This window comes from Gopherus evgoodei, chromosome 11 (genome assembly GCF_007399415.2).
Source record: "Gopherus evgoodei ecotype Sinaloan lineage chromosome 11, rGopEvg1_v1.p, whole genome shotgun sequence".
Taxonomy (NCBI): Eukaryota; Metazoa; Chordata; order Testudines; family Testudinidae; genus Gopherus; species Gopherus evgoodei.
The window spans coordinates 46,834,403-46,854,511 of record NC_044332.1 but is presented as its reverse complement, the minus strand read 5'-3'; the positions used below and the strand labels follow the sequence as shown (position 1 = coordinate 46,854,511).

Sequence of the window (20,109 nt, the reverse complement as noted above, 5' to 3'; positions counted from 1 at the left end):
CACATCATGTGCATAAACAGGCTCACTACTGACTTAGAGAGAAGATTGCAAAATACTAAATCAACAACACCATTTCTTGCTGCACTTAGATGTTGCTTGGTGTTTTCCCATCTAAGTTCTGACCAAACCCTGCTTTGTTTAATGCAGTTTTCAATATTAACTTACCTTCATAGACCCAGTCAGGAATTCCATTAAATATTACATTCTCTTTTCCATTACTAGTTATTTTAATAGATCGATCTTCAGGATATTGTTTCAAATAGATATTATTCTGATACACATATGCCTAAAGATGAGAATTTATTCGTTAGAAATACAATTATAGAAAAAGGTCTGACCAAATTTTGTACAGTCAATGCTTTTGCATATACATTAGAAATGATAATAAAGTATAATAGGCCAAATCCTGATATCCTTAGTCAAGTAAAATTACAATTGAAGCCTTTGCAAATTTTCCCAAGAACCTAGTACCTCCCTTGGGACTAGGTTTGGATTTGATCTAATGGAAGTACATTACAATTTGAAGGCCAAATTCTGCTCTCAATTACACCAGTGTAACTCCACAGTAACTCCACTGAATTTTTGTCAATATAAAAAAAGTGCTCTATTTAAACTGTTGATGCAGGCATTTAACTCCCATGAGCTGTACTGGAAAATACATTGAATGAAAAGAATATCCTGAAATATTAGGCATAAATGAATTTGCAGTCCTCTTTGAAACTCATTCAAACTTTCTGAAACTCTTGTATCTTTTTCAGCTGTGCTAGAAATCTCAGGTGAACAGGCTTTCTTGTGAGATTTCAGACATTTCTATTTCTGGTCCTAGCTGGGACCAGCAAGTGTAGCATAAAACATGAGTCTATAATATAAATTTTAAAAGATGATCAAACTTTACTGGAAATTTAGAAAAGACTCAGTTCAGATTCAGTTTGAGATCTGAACAAAGGTTCTTATTTTATCTGAATCCGTTTGTCCATTTCTGTTACAAAAAAGGAGCCTGATCCTACAGCCCTTGTTCATCTCAAACGGTTAGTAAAATCAGTGGAAGTTTAGGGTGTGCCAGGACTGCTGCATCAAACCAAAATATGAGGAATTTCTTAGAAAATTGCATCTCTTGATACTACAAATATTTGATTTAATAACATAAAAGTAAAATGTCAATTGCACAGATATTTAAATGGCCAGCAAAACAACACTCAAAATTCTCAGGTGAAGCATGTAGCCTGTTTGACCTCTCTTCTTCCACTGTCAGATTTGGAGGTCAGTGAGAGTGCAACTGCTGTCAGTGTTTTACTAAGAAAATGTCTTAACTCTGAACTGTGTTCAAAGTTCTTGATGAAAGAAATAACGGGACAATAGCAAGTTAAGTATTATTTACTGTTTATGAACTGTTAAAACGTAAGCTTTAGGCTAGAAAAGGTTGTTCTATAAAGGTGTTCCCCCTTCCACACTGACTAGCTAAACTGTTTTCTTTATTAAATATGGTTGATAAACACAATTTAAAGGCCTGTGAAAATAGCGCTTAAGCAAACCAACATAACCAAATAAATCAATTCTATTCCATCAAAAATAACGTTATTCTAGCACTTCATTATTTTTACTGACCAATTTGTGTCCAACGGGTGACCAAGATATATACTGAATTTTATTTGGAAGTGGATTTTCTGTTACAAAATTACTACAAAAAAAAAAAAAAGGAAAGAAGTTGAAATGGCTATTGCCTGCCCTACAAACAGATCATAATATTGTACATACATATAAAAGGCAGATTAAAGAAAAAGCACAGAAGTACAATATTTTAACAGCTTTTGTTTTGTGAACAATGCAAAATTGGTGTCAGAAAGCTTGCATTTGCTGTGCAAACCAAGCAGTTAGGCATTAAATAATGTGACTCATGCACAAGGGCCAGCATACGCTAGCATACTTTGTGTATGCACGTCAGCTAGACCTTGGTCCGACAGCCTGAAATGCCAGTTTTAAGCTGTGTCCAAGTATGGCACAGGCAACTAAGTCACCTGCTATACTGTACAGTGTGTATTACTATTAGAATCGGCTCTAGTGACGTGTGAATCATGTGAGCACATGGAAGTTCCATGGACCTATCATGTGGCATCACCTATGAGGAGCCAGCAAAGCATCAGCAGGAGGCATCAGCAGTGCCTGTGTACTTCAGGAGAGCAGCTGCAGTGCCATATGCAATGGCTTTCCTCAGCACCCAAGCTGCAGCCACCCCCTGCCAGCACCTTCCCAGCAGTGTAAGAGAGCAGTCAGAATGGAAGGAAAAATCAAATAAAAAAGATGGATAAAGGGCAGAAGGAGGGACTAGAAAATTCTGAGTAGTCAGAGATTCAGGCAATCACAGATCAGATAGACCCAAGATGCCTAGTGGTGAAAAGATAGGGGGATTTTCCCACCATACATTTTTTTCAGGGTAATTTCTGAATTTTGCACCAGCTAATCAAGCAAACAGCAGGCAACTTGAGAGACTGAAGCAACAACAGCACAGTGCAATAACTAATATCAGAAGAGAGCTTTCTAATGGAAATGCTAGTAAGCACACATCTAGAGTATGAGAAACAGGTATCAGGCTTTTACCTGTATTGAAGATCATAAATGTGGTATGATGCTGTATAAGAGTATCTCCAAAGCTGCAAAAAATGAGTAAGCCAGAAAAAAATATTATCATCTCTGAGGTATAATGCCTCTCAGTACTTCCCTTGGGCCTACACACCACCCCATGCTATATGGTGGTTTAATTTAATTCACCTCTCTAATCTACCATTAATGCTTCTTGATCTCATGTTGAGTAATATGTTACCACAACCTGTAAAATATCAGATGTAAAAAGGCAGAATTTTCAGCCAAGTAATAATAATAAAAAGGAATTACCTTTGTGTGATCGCTTTCCAGAACTATAAATTGTTTATCAGAAGATAATGCATAGTTTGAGGCATTAACTTTTCTCTGAAAGATTGAGAAGTTGATTAGATTCCAGCACATACTAAATATCTGAATATTTAAATCCATTTGTATTTTCATGGAAGTTTTTAAAACAACAACCTTCTATTTATTTTTTAAATGGCAATGATACATACAAGTGTGTCGTTAGTCAAGATGGTAGTTGAGTCCTCAGTTTCAACATCATAGAGAATAATATTATCTTCTGCTGTCTGATGAAGATATTCATGACCTGTTGATCAAAAGATATTGTGAAATTGTGAAAATGTTCATCAGAGTATAGTCCCGCTTTGGCAGTTGAGCAATTCAAGAACAAATGTCTGTTGAAATCAGTATAAAAATAAGTTTTGCCTTATTTTGTAATTCCATAACAGCACCAAATTATGCAATGATCTGGCCTTTGGACACTCAGATACGTGCTGAAATTACACTGCACAGCCAGTGATATGGCAGTTACTTTATAGCTATGAAGTCAATTTCTGCTCTGAATTATGACTGCCCAAACTTGCCAGGATTTGACCCATTTTAGGGTCCGTAACACAGGATATCTCATTTAAACTCACTAATGGAAGAAGATTCAAAATCCTGGCTTTGAATTTCACCTAGTCTCCATTTTATACAGATTTTGTAGATAATACTAGCACTGCACAATATGGTGTAAAGAAGGATCATATGGGCCAAATTCTGGCTTAATTACACATGTGCTACTGAACTCAGGTACTTAATACTTAACTTCATATATTTATTTTAAAGAACTCACTTAGAGCCAAATACTTAACTCCTATGTAAAACCTGAACAAAAGGCCTCATTCAAAGGGACTCTGCAAGTTTCAAGAGTGTAGGATTTTCTATCATAAGAGAGCAGACAAGAGTGCTCAGCGTAACTAAGGGTGGCAGTGTTGGGCACGTAAGTAAAAGATTATCAGTCATTATCTGTTGGAAGTATAAAAGCCCAGTGAAATCAAAGATAAAAGAAACAGACTCTTTAAGAGACGAATGTTCAGTGCATCTAATGGAAACAAGTACAATAAAACAATGTCCTGTAAATTGATAAAAGATTAAGAAAATAGAAACTATTATAAGAATCCTCTTTCTGCTATTGGATTAAATACTTGAGATTTCTTCAATAGAAAGGTGAGCTTCAGCTGTGATTTTGTACCTTTAATTTAGCAGTGAGCATTCACTCAGAGCAACAGTCATCACAGAGAAAATACACTTCTGAAGGCTTGTCTACGTGTAAAATGCTGTAACGGCACTACTGCGATGCTGTAGCACTTCTCCTGTTGGCATAGATAATCCACCTCCCTGAGAGGTGGTAGCTAGGCTGACAGAAGAATTGTTACATCAACCTAGAGTTGCCTACATGGGCACTTATCTCATCTTAACTACACCATGCAGGGTATGGATTTTTCACACCCTTCACTGATGTAATTAAACCAACTTTATTTTCTAGTATAGACCAGGCCTCAGTCTGTGTAAACCAGTCAGAAAATACATATTAAAAATTATACGTAGCCACAAAAAAATATCTTCACTTACTTGAAATCCAGTATGGAAAAAATGTTTTGTACTGAAACTTTCCATTCAAAAAATCTTCCAATGTAAGAGCCCTAGGATTGTCATCTGAGTTGGGAACTTTAGAAATAAGATAGAGAGAGGAAAGAGTTATTAATAACACCTGCGTGGATTGAGAAGCAAAATAGAAATTGTTGCTAGCTGAGCTTTTCCTCTATTCCAGAAACTTAGTGTAGTGAGAAGCCCTGAAGAATGTAGTGTTCCAGTAATTCCCAGATCAGGCAAAGCAGAGGTAGCAGCAGGGAAATTTTCCATCATTGCCCTGACAGCATCCTTCAACCTTCTTCTGGATGAACTGCTTCAAGGGATAAGAAGCTAGGAACTTGACTGAGGAGAATTCATTTCACATAAACAGAGATGGACCTATGTAGCTGCAGACACCATGAAAGCATGAGAACTCCTCCCCACACCATTTCCAGGGGCACTCAACAGTTTTTAAAGAGGGCATGGGTTTCCTGAACTTGTATAGGATGTGAAGATGCCTGTTTTAATGGTTACAGGAACCCACATATGATTTCAAATAAGCCCTGTACCTAGGCCACCAAAGAGTCAAATAACCACTTAAAATCATTGCTCACCACAGCTAGATTTCAACCAATAACTGACAGGTGAAAGGCTCTGTATCCCATGACCAGTCCCCTGAACCAACCAGTTTCACTCTTTACAAGCTTTTCAGTGTTCTTATCAAGAGTTAGAAGCGGGATATAAGACTTGAAAGATTATCATCACCTATGCTTATTTCTTTGTGTAGCCAGAAGAAAGCAACACACACATATATAGAGCTAGAAATAAAACTGGAGAACGATTTTATAAATTTAATAAACTGAATTTTAGAAATCAAGGGAATGTTCAAAGATCGGCCCTTCTCCCCTAGTCTGATCTCCCTCTGTAGCAGTGACTATCACTACATCACCCTTCTCCCAGATGGGCCATGCATATGACACTACATAAAAGGACTTCTGAATAGTGCCTAATTGTGTGGTCTCCACCCTCCCCTTCACAGTGCCCAGATAGATGCCTGGGGAAATCCTACTGACCAGAAGACTTGGGTTATCTGTCAACTTTCTTGTCTGCCAGACAAGGGTGACTGGGGAGAACAGGAATGAGCTGAGTGACGTTAGCCTCAGAATCATTGAGCTCCCAGTTAGAGAGGAGGATAGCTTCAGAGGCATAATCGGAGTGGGGCAAACAGAACCAAGTCACCTCAGAAATAGAGAAGATGAGGCTGAAAGAGCAATAGAAACAAGCTGCCAAGCAGATGGTAGGGGAATGGGCTTAGTTAACATCCTCTGCATAATTTCTTGGGAGAGGAGCTGGAACGTGTGTGTATTGAGTGGGGAGTGCAGACGAGGTTATCAGTGCTGAGGGGACAGGCTGCTGGGCTTTTCATCTAATCCGGTAGTTCTGTGACAGATATTTTTACAAGAAAGTCAAGAGATTTGAGTTTGAATTGCCAGTCAAGCCAGAGCAGATGTAGTAAAATGAACAATTTGTTTATTTGCTGCTGAAAAACACAATTTGTAATGATTTTGGAAGGGAGTTGGCCTCTCTAATACTTCATTACAGCCTGTTGCAATTGCAGACTTGGCTGCCTCTGCTAGGGCCACACAGTTTAATTCGCAAACTAGTTATTGATGTATGAAGTGACTATTTAAACACTTGCTTAAAAACCAAGCACAAAAGATGTTTGTGGCTTTTTGGGTAAAACAAAAAACATAGCAGTGTGAATCAGCAGAGAGCAATACTGAAAGCTCTGGGTCACGTAAGTGCAAAGTTAAGGAATATGAGAAATTCAGGTTCATTCATGAGAAGCAAAAAATAAAATAATAAAATAAATAAAATAAAATAATCTTTCAGAAAGACTACACAAAACATTTGTAATGTGCAGGACACGTGAAATGTCGTCTGATAAAGGCAGTCATCTTCTGGTCAGGCTTATCTGTGTGTAAATTCTAGGTACTCCTTCGGCTCTGTTTTTGAAGGTTACCACTGTATAAGCAGCTTTCCACTTTTTGAGTGCTCCCTGGACTTAATCCTACTCCCACTGCAGTCGAGGGGATTTTTGCCATTGTCTTCAATGGGTTCAGCATTGGGCTATTAGAGAGTATCTCTGCTGCTTCATCCTGTTGTTTCTTTCTGAACTCTGAGGTGAATGCCATTCAATCCTGATGATTTACTGCACTGCAGTTTCAACTTTGCCTCTATTTTCTCTCTCTGTTAGGGCCACATTTTGACTCCCTGTGAAATGTTGCTTTGCATTGACTTTTATGGTATACTTTACAATGACAATACGTGGTTCTTCTGCTAAGTAACTTACTTACTGTAGAACACATATGTCAGATTGACTGTTGTCACTGTTTTTGCCTGCAGAAGGAAGTTGTGAAGCTAAATAAAAGCAAATGACAATCCACAGGCAGAAACATACAAGTACAAAAACCAAACCAAACCAAATCAAAAATCCATGGAGCTAGCAGTAAGCTCAGAAAATATCCATATGTGTTCATGAAGAAGTTAATTCTCCTTGTGAGTAGCAGGCTAATATTTTACTGAAAGTCTTAATATATTAAAAAAGAAGAGACAATTACAAACTCTTACTGAAATGATGTTAAATAATTGCTGAGAATCAGCTTCTTCACTATCACCTCTCAACACCAAATGAATGGATACTTAAAATGTCTTGACCTACCATATACTTTCCAGATTAAATTCTCTACATGAATTATGGTTTTAAAGCTATTACAAACTCATTAATAAGATTTATTTCTAGAATTGTGCACTCTAAGGGCCAAAACCTGCAGTCCTATTTGATACCTTTATTAGGCAAAAGTCTTAGTCTTAGTATTTATTTAAAGGTCCTTACAGAATCTAGAATAGAATTCTTACAAAGGATACAAACAGCATCACTGATCAAGCTGGTGACCTCCATTTGTCTTAGTTCTCACATCAACTGACTAGACTCTTTAAATACTCTTTTAACCACATCACTCTCACATGCAGTGTATTCTCCCATAACTTGGTACAACCGTTAACTTAGCACAGCTGCTAAACGTATCCATTTCTTTTTAAATTTCCAGCATCCCACTTTAAGAAAATTGAATGCCAGTGCTTCTTACTTCCAGTTTGCTGACTACTTATCATTTTGAATGCTTGTTCATAAGCAACTGAAGAGGCATTTAAATGCTCTAATTAAGGCAGCAGCTTTAATTATTTGCGGTTTTCTGACTCCTTTTGTATAACTAAAGATCATTTCAATAATTAGCCCTTGAAATCATGTTCCACAAAGAAATAATGTGTCTTCATTTCTTCCTCATCTTTCAAAGCCTTCCATAACTTTTGTGTGAGTTTTTTATCCTTGCTGGGGTGCAGGAAAAATTTGTATAGTGGGAGTTCTGAGAGCCATTGAACCAAACTGTGAACCCTGTATATGATGGAAACCATTTCATGGTAGAGGGTGCAAGAGCACCCGCTGCCCGCCTAGCTCCAGCACTTATGAATCCTCATTTTGGATTCTGTTGCTGGAACAGCTCTGATCAAGCCCATAATTTCCTAAAATAAATTCAGTTTGATCTAATCACTATTTTAGTTTCATAGGCATGCAAAATATATACTAGCATTTAGAGTGCTTTACATGTTCAAAGTACTGTGTAAACATTGACTAACCCTTACAATGTCCCTACAAATTAGGTAAGTAGCTATTTTTATTCTCATTGTACAGACAAAGAAATAGGGTAAAGAGATGAGGCAAATTGTCCAAGGACAAACAGGAAATCAGTAGCAGAGCTGGCAGTAGAAATCAAAGGTTCTTGACTCTCAAACGCTCTTTCTCTTCTAAAACACACTGTCTTGATTTTAGTTCTCTATAGTTCCTTCGCCTTTATAAAGAAGGTGTCATCATGCATTCCTTGCACACACAACACTCCCAGTGATATCAGATTATGCAGAATGGTATACTACATAGCATGCTGTGCTGGTCATTCTGTCTTACAACATAAGCTTGACACCGGCCCTACATTTTCCATCCTCATAATAACTGAATGTTACCGCATTTAATCATTGCTCTATGGACACAGCTAACTGTGACAATATACGACCTTTACATTGCATATTTCTTTTATATCCCAAACTGTGATTTGTGTGTTTTACTTCTATTTTGCTGTCCAGTCCCTTGATGTATGAGTGCTACAGAGACAGGAACTTCAAAGCAAAGCTTTTAATAAATTTCAGATTAACAATACATAAATTTCAAGCATGAGAGGGGTAGCCGTGTTAGTCTGGATCTGTAAAAGCAGCAAAGAGTTCTGTGGCACCTTATAGACTAACAGACCTTGTGGAGCATGAGCTTTTGTGGGTGAATACCCACTTCATCAGATGCATGCATCTGACGAAGTGGATATTCACCCAGGAAAGCTCATGCTCCAAAACGTCTGTTAGTCTATAAGGTGCCACAGAACTCTTTGCTGCTAATACATAAATTTTATTCTCTCACTGGTAAAATGACACAGTGCACTAGTATTGTGTGCACATATTCTATTATAATCACATTTCCCACTCCCAATCAAGGATGCAGGCACAAACCAATCCTTAGTTCCTTTTCTCTCCTGGCTCCAGCACCAGTTTTCAGAGGTGCAGTTTCTGGCTGCATATACAGGCCTCTACACCAGCACAGACATCAATCCACTTTTAACATTTCCCCCCATCCTCATATATGTTTTGCAGAATAACACTAATGGTATTATACATGCTGGCATCCAAACGGCTTTGTAGGCAGCACCATCTTGCCTTCAGTTGAACAAATATACATTCTACCACCATCCATCAACTGCTGTGTGTTTAATTTAACCTTCTTCTGCCAAGTGCTCCCATACCAGGGGAGAGTTTCATGAATCAGGGCAGTACATTATAGATAAACTGGCTCTCCCAAAATAATGGTGGTCACTAGACACCCCTTTGATATCCATATTATTGATAGGGAATTAAGTCCCAGATTGTCCAAATTTGAAGACGCCAGATCTCCAGAATACCAGGGCATCATGCTTACTAGTGTATCCTAAATTGCCGTTTGTGAACTTCCCTCTATTGGTAATCAAACCTGCATAATGATTGACTAGTATCCTTTCTGGTTTGCATATTCACTTGCACTTGGGGGTGGGGGTGCAGACATAAGGTAAGGGACTGGAGTGTAGGTGGTCTGACCTATCAGCCACAGCCGGGCTGGAGTCCACGCATCAGGGATGGTAGTCAGTAAGCAGGAGTTGGAGGAATTACTAGAGCCAAGTTCAATAAGCAAGTTTTGGGGTCCAAGTTAGGTCAGGATCCAAGACCAGAGATCAGAAATAGTACCAGGCTGGAACCAGGAGGCAGGAATCAGGATTAGAGTCAGGCTGGAGTCAGAGACTAGAGATCAGAGATAGTACCAGGCTAGAGTCAGGAGGCAAGAGTCAAGGCCAGGAGATCAGGAGATAAGGTGAGGTCTGGAGTCGCAGCAGGCCCATTTTCTAAGCAAAAAATAAAGTTTTTTTAAAGAGGGAGAGCATTTCTGAGTGAAAATCAGCAGTTTTCAAGCCACAATATTTCAGTTTCCTAAAGAAAGCAGGAAAGAAAGCTCTCATTATAAATATGTAATATTTCATATTTTCAGAAGTTTTAAGTATTAGAATAGCCATGTAATCAAAATTACAAATACAGGGAAATCTTATAAACTGCAACTACATTTTATGTTAAATTCTCTGAAAGAAAAATTGTGAATTTCTTGGTTCTCCATTAGCAAACTTGATGGCAGTTCCCCCCTCCACAGTGTTGTTATTAAATTCTTCTTATAATTCACATAGTATTTACAGATTACATCTTTTTGTTTATTTTGGAAGAGGGAACTTAGCTTTCTTCCTAGGTAAGCCTCCAATGGAGTTAATTCTCTTTCAAGAACTCCAATTTCTCACTGTTAAGCAGTGTTGCGAAACATAAAATTCTGACTCACCATCTATTTCCTGTTCTCGTCTGACTTGCAAGATTTGCAACCCCAAAAAACTCATACATCTGTCTCTGGAAACAGCTACAGTTCAGTAGGATTCAAGGATAAATTGGATCTTTATATAGATAGAGATAACATCCACAGTTCCATTAGCTAGAGTAAAAAAAGCATAAGGAGTATTAAACCCTTATATTGATGGGCCAATACAAGACTAACTGCTTGGGATTAAGGAGATACTCGCATATGGACGAGTTAACCCATAATTGTTCTTAAACAGGATTTCTTGAATCTTCCTCTAAAGCATCTGGTACTAGAGACTGATGGGAACAGGACACTTTAGTTGATGGATATTGGAACTAATCACTAGTTTGACCTGGTATTAGCAATTCCTGTTTCCTCTCAGTGAGGCTTTGGGCAGAGCCTGATGCCAAGCCAGCACTTGTCCACGGACAGGATAAACACATCCAAATCCATTAAGCTGGACTTTTTTGTGATATCTTATACTCCTTACCAAATATTCCTCTCACCTCCAAGAAGCTGATGAGATGAAGGGAAACTTTGTGAAATTACTCATATCTTTCCAATCTGACTGAACCCAGTAGATTGCTATGGCACCTTTTCCTCCATATACAAAGCCCTCACCTGTAGAGTCTCACAAGGTTCAGTCCTATTATTATTCAACTGCTTTGTGCATTCAGCAAAACTTTTTGGCTTAAGAATCAGCCTAAAGAAGCCAGAAGTCACAGTCCAGCCTCAACTGAGAAGTACTGCAACTATGCCAGTTGTGTCCATCAATGATGTTCCACACAGACTCGTTGACAAATTTTGCTGCGTAGGCAGTGTCGTTTCATGAGATTGATGACAACATTACCGAGTGTATTGGTTCAGCCACCAATGCCTTCGGAAGACGTCAGCATCATCTCTGGAATGAACACTGGGTGAGACTGCAAACAAAAACTGATGTTTATTGTGCCATCGTCATCAGCACACTCCTCTGTGGCTGCCATACATAGACTACTTAGCAACACCACATAAAATGTTTGGATCAATTCCACCTACAACATCTACAGCAGATAAAAGGAATTAAATGGCAAGATTTGATTCCAAACACCGAGGTCCTTCAGGGCTGTAACATCACAGGCATTGAAGTTTTTATAGTGAGAGTGCATCTGAGATGATTCTGTCATGTGATCAGTATGTCTGGCAGTAGAACACCAAAGGCCGTCTTTTATAGAGAATTGCAGACTGGAACTCGTTTGGGAGCAGACCAAGAAAACATTCAAAGACGCTGTCAAGGGCAATCTCCGATCTCACAATGTTGACCTCAACCCCCACCCGCCCCCCCAGGTATTTCTCAAATGCAGCCACCAGGGCCTTTTCTCACAGCCACATCCTCCTGGGTAGGGATTGGGAAAGGGTACAAAGCAGCAACCTGTCTCCCGGGACCACCAGCTGGGATTGGGCGTTCCTCCCTTTGGAGACACAAAAATTAGAGAAGTAGACAGCCAGTGAGTTCCCTACCTTCCTGGGGTTGGCTTCAACCCTGGAGTCGTGGGCAGCAGGCTCCTGCCACAGGGCTTCAGGCTCCATCTCTGGCCCTTGGGGTGCTTCCCCGGGCCCTGTCCCAGGCCCCTGGGTGCAGGCTTTCAGGCTCTGTCCTCAGGCTGCGCAGCGGCAGGCTCTGGCCCCCCTCCATTCTCCTATCACCTGTGGTCCCGCTGCCTCCCTACCCACCTCCCCATCCAGAACTTAATTTGTTATGGGGTTGAGTAAGTCTGCTGCGAAAAGTGATAGTTGTATGTTTGTTAATATCACTTTTCACAGCAGATTTAGTAGCTAGCTAGGAGGCTATGAAAAGTGATATTAACATACAAGTATCACTTATCATAGCTGTAGACTTACTAGCCAGCAAGTCTAAAAAAAAAAGAAAGAAAGAAAAAGAGCAAAAGAAACAATAACAAAAAATACAAGAATGTGGAAAGCACCTTATTTGTGTTTCCATTGTATTTAGGTCCAGTAAAGATTAGACAACTGTAGATTATTTTTATTATTGAGTCTTCAAAAAAACTCCTACAAAAATAAATTACAATGATTTGGACGTGTATGTGCATTTTTTTTCCTAAAGTTAATTATGTATTTTAGGAAAAACTGTCAGAGTGACTATCAGCAAGAGTTGGTTGCCAAGCTCTGAAGCCACCAAAACATTTATTGTGAGAACCCACAAGCCTGTGACAAGATCCAATGGCAGCAGCTCTGCCACCTTGGACCGAAAGATTTCAAGACATAGCAGACTGTTGCAGTTAAGGAGAGATGTGCAAGGCATAAAGCTAAAAGCAGTGCACATTCATCTACAATAGTCTTCATCTGTGGCACTTGTAGATGGGGTTGCAGGTCCCAAACTGGTCTTTGGTGTTGTCTCAAGACCCAAAATAACTAACTCTAGTTCATCTGTCGAACTCGCTGAGAGACCTTATCATCATCATTATTCAACCTCTATATCATGGATGGGCAACTTTACGGTAGTAGAGGGCCATAAAATCCACTAAAACCCTTTGGCGGCAAGGGCGATGTGACATGGTAGGGAAAGGTTTGGGTTCTGGCCCAGGGGAGTGTGATGTGGGGATGGATAGGAGGTCAGGTCTTGCTCCCAGGTTTGTCATCAAGCAGTGGCGTTTCCCATCCCTGTTCCCTGTTCTCACCTGTTGACTCTCACCACATGATGCACACATCTGCATGCTAGTGGGGCCCTTCCCGCATGAGGCCCAGTCCTCTTCCTGGGCCTGGTGTCACTGGATTACCTGCACTGAGCTGGGTCTGTGGCAGGTCAAATAAAGTGATCTGGTGAGCTGGATGCAGGTTCTGGGCTGCTGGATGCCTTGGGAAGAACTGGTGAGACAATATGGGCTGCAGTGCCAGCAGCACATAAATGACACGCAGCTCTGCATTGCCTTGACATCCACCATAAGGAGCATCATCTCCCAGCTTTCTCAGTGCTTAGCTGGAGCTCAAAATCTGGATGAAGAAATGGCTAAAGGTGAACGTTAAGCAAGACTGAGGTGATGCTAGTAGGAAAGGGAAAGCGCTCTGAAGTGTTTGTCTCCTCCGTAGCATCCCCTACTATCTGCAGCAGCTACTTTCTGAGAGTTAAACCAGTTCTCAATCTTTGGGTCCTTTTGGACTCCTCCCGAGAGCTGGGTGATTGACTGGTTTTTTGGTTTGCTGGAAGTTCCAAAAAAAATCGTTACAAAATTTGGAAAAAATAATTGGTTCAACCCAAACCAAAATTGAAAATTTTCAGAATTCTCAGTGAATTGCAGAAATTGATGAAAATTTTAGTTTGGGTCATTCTATTTGTAATGGGATGTCCACCCCTACAAGCCCTGAGTGGGTTAAGGAGGACAATTAACTTTATATGCTGCACCCAGACGGTAGTTAGTGATTAAGAAGGCCGAGCTGCAGATGAAGCCCAGGTGGGGGAGAATCTGGGCTAGGAGTATAAACCAGGAAATGAGAACAGGAAGCGACTGCAGGGAGGCGATCTGCAATCTGTCCCTAGAGGGAAAGGGAGTTGGCTAGGGACAAGGAGGAGATCCAGGGGAAGAGTAAGCCCTGGTGTCTCACTCCAAACTGGGGAGTCCAGCAAGAGGCTGAGAAGGGTGAAGTAGCCATGGGGAGAAGAGGAATCTCCTGTGGTAAATACAAAGGTACGCAAGGAGACAGAGAAGTGTGGTAGGAAGGAGCCTAGGGAAACAGCAACAGGATTTGAGACTAAGCAGACCTGAATTGCTACTCTTAGGGTCCCTGGTCTGGAACCTGGAGAAATGGACAGGCCTGAATTCCCCTAGCAGCCACTGTGAAAATAGCACAGGACCTGGAGAGGTGGAATGGACACCTTATTCGGTGGGACTTTGTTACTCTGGGGGGATGGGGAGACTATATAGTGAGCTCCACCACGGGCCAAGTCACCAAGAGTTAACATCCCAAGTCACAAAGAGAGGGAGAGAAAGAGACCACAGTGTGAGCAAGTGACAGAAGGGGCACTAGATGGGGCATCAGTTAATTCCCAGACCCAGCCACAAGGAGGTTCATCTGTGGTGAGTGAACCCCTTTGCCTGGCCCAAAATGAAAGGATTTGTTTCAGTTCTGATCATTTTAATAAAAGCAAAGTAAATGAAGGGCTAAACTGACAAAACTTACAACTTTTAGCCCAGTGGTTTGTGCACCCACCAGATCTGAATCCCCATTCTAGAATAGGGACTTGGAGCCTGGTCTTCCCCCTCCCAAGGTGAGTGCCCTAACCACCAGGCTACTGGATATTCTGGCATAAGTCTTTCTCAGTCACTCCTGTAGAAATTGTTCCAGTGAATATTTAATTATTAATAAACAGTGGAGGAGTGACTTGCACTTGGATAGTGTACTCACTTGGGATGTGGGAGACCCAACAGGTGATAGAATCATTCTCATGATTGAAGCCAAATGATTGAATGATTGAAGCCAAAGTCCTCTTGTATATCTAGCCTAACTTTGTGTTAAATGAGTTCATCGTTTTGGTCAACCCCAAACTGCATTTCTTGGTGAAAAAGCTCTACTGCTCATTGAGTGCTGCTGGATCCCCAAATAGCCGGGGCAACAAAATACACATATTTCCATCTGCAACAGACCAGAAGATTGTGCCCCCACCGTATCAGCCAAAGACCTGGTCATAATAAACCACAGACTTGTCACTGCTAGGTTGATTTTCATAACTAATTTATTTAGCACTTAAACCTCACATACTGAAAATGCTCAAACCGTGGTGTTCAGTGATCTCTCGGTGCTTTAGGTGCTTACAAGAGATCTGCTATATTCTGTGTTTGGTTCCAATTGGCTGTGCATAACAAGAAGAGCTTCACAGAGCCCCAGCCAGGCACAGTCTGGGAATCTCAGTCCTTAAAAGCAAAGTCCACCGTACCTCACAAACTATCCAAAAACGCAGCAGTCCATCTGCTTAACATCATGGGTCACCATGAACACATCACCTCAGTACTATGCTTTCGGCACTGTTTCCCCATTGGATACAGTCTAGATTGGGGTTGGCAAACTACGGCCCAGAGGCTGAATCCAGGCCTTCAGACATTTTAATCTGACCCTTGAGCTCCAGCTGGGATCAGGGTGTGGGGCTTGCCCTGCTCCGCACATGCCAGGGCTCTGCATGGCTCCCGGAAGCAGCAGCACATCCCCACTCTGCCTCCTACGTGTAGGGGCAGCCAGAGAGCTCCACACACTGCCCCTGCAGCTCCCATTGGACAGCAACCATGGCCAACAGGAGCTGCAGGGGCAGTACCTGTGGACAGAGCAACATGTAGAGCTGCCTGGCCGTGCCTCTGCATAGGAGCGGAGAGAGGACTTACTGCTGCTTCCAGGAGCTGCTTGAGGTAAGTGCTGCCTGGAGCCTGCACCCCTGACCCCGTCCTGTGCCCCCCTGCCTCAGCCTTGATCCCCCTCCCATCCTCCAAACTCCTCAGTCTCAGCCTGGAGCACTCTCCTGCACCCCCAACCCTCATCCCCAGCCCCATCCCAGAACCCACACCCCCAGCCAAAGCCCTCACCCCTTCCCGTACCCCAACTCCCAATTTTGTGAGCATTCATGGCTTGCCATACAATTTCCATATCCAGATGTGGCTCTTAGGCCAAAATGTTTGCCTGTTCTAGATGAAGGTCTCTGTTCTGATACTCAAAGCCCCCCATGGGATCAGTCTTAACTCTCTTTTCCCTGCATGACTGCAACTCCCATAACAGCTTTGTTTCACAGACACAATAAAAATGCAAAGAGGCTCATAAATTGGAGACAGAACTTTCACAGTAGTTGGATCTACACTATGGAACTCACTCCCACAAAACACAAGTTTATGGTCATAGATCTCATCACTTCTGGGACTAAATTCAGAACTCCTTCCTTTGACTTTGCTCCTCTGAAGTAAGTTATTCAAAACACGTCCCCTCCCCAACAAAACAGCAACAAATCCCTATAAACTAACCAAGCTATTTTCCCCTTAGGCTGAGAAGAAAGAAAAAAGCCTGCTATTTTTATTATTATTTCTTCTTTTAAATGCTTGGGAGGGACTAAGATACTATGGGGGCTATGCGAGTACTTATATAAATTAGATAGCTCCTATAAGACACCTCACCTGGAAAACCTGCCTATGCTAATAGGCCACTGCCACTCAGGTCCTGAATTTAAGACCACACCTGTCCGAATCTTCATACTAAAGACCATTATTTTAAAATGTAGCTAATTAGCTCAAGGAGGAACAGGTCCATAAGACATCTGCAAACCTCACAGAGTGACATGCCCTTCTCGAGAGCTAGCCAAATAATGAAACACGTTGCTTGCTAACATTTCATACAAAACATGTTATGTCATTTGTAAATAGTCACAAACTAATAAAGCCTCCTTCCCCCTCATAAAAGCAATGCATTGAGCTAATACTTTACTGTAAAAATATCTTCTACAATTATTATTCAATCATCTGTAACCTAATACAAGTTCCCCAAATCCAAAGCAAATAAAAACAGATCATGAGAGTGTCACTGCCCCAAAGACAAATGCTAACAGTTAATAGGAGTATGATGAAAACTATGTTTGCAGCCCTGTCAAAGCATATTATTTGTCATACACGGTAAAGTTAATGCAGGTGCCTTTCACTTGAAAGAGCTCCTTGTATCAACATATGCTGGCATCTTCATTTCTTCAGGAACTTTAAGCTGTCACTAAAACATTCCTATTAGCTGAGAAAGCCAAAGCAACACTGGCAGCACAATACTTTTATCAAAATTATTTATTTTTACACTTATTTTAAAACAACATCCAAGATGTGTTATTAATGCATTATACTATAAATTGTCTTACCTCTTGCTGGAAGTAGTATAATGCATATAACTAATGAGGAAAGCAAAAGGCATACAATCACTCCAGATATGATTTTTAGCTGGGTCTGTAGGATAAAAACAAATAATTGTGTTTACAGTATTCTCTGCAGTAGATATATTACAGCTTTGTTTAAATAGCCCCAGCACAAAAAGAAAGAGCATTCGAGTTAATTGCTGACATCCATCCAAGTCAACAAGCATATATCTTCCTGTAGTATATTTAGAACTGTTTTTCTTCCTCTCTCCTGTGAAGCAAATACTTACAGATTAGAGCCTGGCCCTGTGCAACAATAGAAAGTTTACAACAACAGTTCCAGCAGTTTTTAAAGGTTGAATTTGGTTCACGTACTGACCTTCATTTTTCCAGATGTATTCTAAAAGAATGAAAATTCTTTCTCCTGGGTGTTGGTCAGTGGATCTGTGAGAGGAGTCTGAAATAGCAGGCTCTGCTTTCACAGTCAGAGCCCAAACCTCAGGAAAAAAAAATTTCCACGTACTTTTGAAAACTGTGCCAAATTTCAAAGGTTTTCTGGAAAATTAGAAACAGATTTTTGGGAGTGTTCTTGGCCCGGAAGTGACCCATGGGTTGCTGTGGGAGTGGTAATTCTATTTTCCCTTTCCGTGTAAACTGTAACCAACATCAGCAGCTTACGGAAACTTATGGGGTTTATGACTCAACAGTTAGGTTGATATACACTGTTTGCCTCTAAAGAGTTTAGTGTTTTTTGGCAAACCTCAGGGTTTTAGAACCCATTGACGATGACCTTATTTCTATTCTCAATGTAGTAAAAAATTATGGAAAAGTGAAGCACTTCTTTTTATTTGTATAAATTATGCTTATATGTTTAATTTTGGGGAGAAAAAAACAAATGAAGACTGTATAAGAAATGCAGAGTAAGGAACAGAAATACATACATTTTTTAGTTTCTTTAAATCAATAACTCTTTAGCATGTGAAGAAAATTATTATATGTACTTCTGAGAAAATGATAATTTGTGTAGTAGACTTTACAGTATAGATTTGAATGGGAAACATCTATGGGCCTGATCCAAAGGTCACTGAAGTCAATGGAAGTCTTTTCACTGACTTCCATGGGCTTTGGATTTTTCTTCTGTTTGGCCCCATCGCTGCTAAGAATTTTTTTTTAAAAACTTGATATTTTAGTGTTGAGGAAAAACAACACCCCCTCTTCCAATTCAGCTCATTTTAGTGAGCCAAACAATACACATATAACTGGCTGTGTGAGTGCTCTAGCCATGGAAGTACATGTCCTTCTGTCCCCATAAGCATATAGGGGCTGATCCAAAGCTCACTGAAGTTAATGAAGAGAAGTAAAATCATGCTGCTGTAATCAGAGCATACTGTAAATATAGTTAGGCATTTCTCAAATTTTCTGATTATTGCTTTAGCTTCGGTACAGCCCCACTAGTGACAGGAGAAGGTGGCAGCACTTGCGTAGACTGGCCGTAGGTATTTTTACCTTCATGTCATTTAACTATGCTCAGAGCTGCACCAGTGCAATAACATTGGTGGGAGATTAGAAAAAGTCCTACATGTAGACACGGCCCTCAGAGATAATGTCATACTGAACCTGTGATATTGCAGACTGTGCCTGTTTGTCAGACAAGGGAGTCTAAGTGAGTGCAGTAAAGTTCTAGCTTTTGTTATGAACAGTCAGTTGGAACGGGACACAGAATAAAGATGTCTTACAAGCACCTTAAGCACTGACCACTGAACACCACAGAAACAAGACCTCCATTTAATCTAGGCAGCCCAGGGAGCTGCTTCAAGTAATGGCAGCCCTCCCTGGGCTGCCTTTGGACAGCTCCACAACCCAGAGCTGCTCACAGTCTCCCACAGAGTGCTGCACTACAGCCCCATCTCAGCAGGGCCTCTCTTATCTCCTGCCCCAGCCTCAGCATGTGCCATATTCTGGTGCTTACAAGGGGCCCTACAGGGTATCTTACAGTAGTGCAATGGTTCCTGAACTTCAACAACCTGTGAACCCCTTTCATTAAAATGTCAAGTCTTACAAACCCCCTCCTAAAAATGAATATTTCCAGAGATTTTCCCTTTACCTGAGTATAAATGATAAAAGCAGTGATCATCAAAATATATAAAAAAATTATGACATGCTTAGTATACACTATTTATTATTGTAGTATTTTTAATACATTATGAAAATGGCAACACTCTTCCCAGATCTCACTTTCGTAGCTTGTATCAAGGCTCCTACGTTTCATTAAGGAGTATCAGACGTGAAACAGCATGAAAGTATTTAAGAAGCCAACTCAAAGAATTCCTCCTACACAAGCATTCAGGTCTTGAGCAGTCCAGGCAAACAATGCATGTTACAATAAAGCTTAAACTTGTTCTTCATAATAATTTTATAAACAATACTAGCTGCCTAGGTTTAACAAATATACATGGTATTTTGTTTTGTTTGGGTTATTATTATTATTTTTTTTGGTAACATTCATCTTCCTTTGTCTTTCCAGATGCAGGTTTCCATTTTCCCTTCACTGCACAGAAATACTTCATAAGGAAAGTTCAGAACTGAAAAGCTGACCTCTTCTGACAGCTCTGCAAAGAATCAGTAATGACATTTTCACCCAATTACTTCAGCATGAGACTGGATCAGGCTGTTCAAATATGTCTGTAAGAGTCCTGGGTCCCTCTTGGACGGTGGCCTATGAATG

At 40.6% G+C, this 20,109-nt stretch overlaps 1 protein-coding gene across 3 annotated transcripts in view; it reads right to left on the bottom strand.

Annotated features, from left to right (window-relative positions):
- Positions 1 to 17,959, bottom strand: part of FAP (fibroblast activation protein alpha) — a 54,570-nt gene extending 36,611 nt beyond the window's left edge. For all 3 annotated transcript variants that reach the window (XM_030580451.1, XM_030580452.1, XM_030580453.1), the window contains exons 1-8: positions 17,764 to 17,959; positions 17,391 to 17,475; positions 4,498 to 4,593; positions 3,096 to 3,190; positions 2,890 to 2,964; positions 2,596 to 2,648; positions 1,606 to 1,678; positions 166 to 286 (exon numbers count right to left, since the gene is read on the bottom strand). In XM_030580451.1, the coding sequence (XP_030436311.1) occupies positions 166 to 286; positions 1,606 to 1,678; positions 2,596 to 2,648; positions 2,890 to 2,964; positions 3,096 to 3,190; positions 4,498 to 4,593; positions 17,391 to 17,475; positions 17,764 to 17,769 (604 nt within the window). In that variant the 5' untranslated portion in view covers positions 17,770 to 17,959. The remainder of the gene's footprint in view (positions 1 to 165; positions 287 to 1,605; positions 1,679 to 2,595; positions 2,649 to 2,889; positions 2,965 to 3,095; positions 3,191 to 4,497; positions 4,594 to 17,390; positions 17,476 to 17,763) is intronic.
- Positions 17,960 to 20,109: the final 2,150 nt, after the last annotated feature.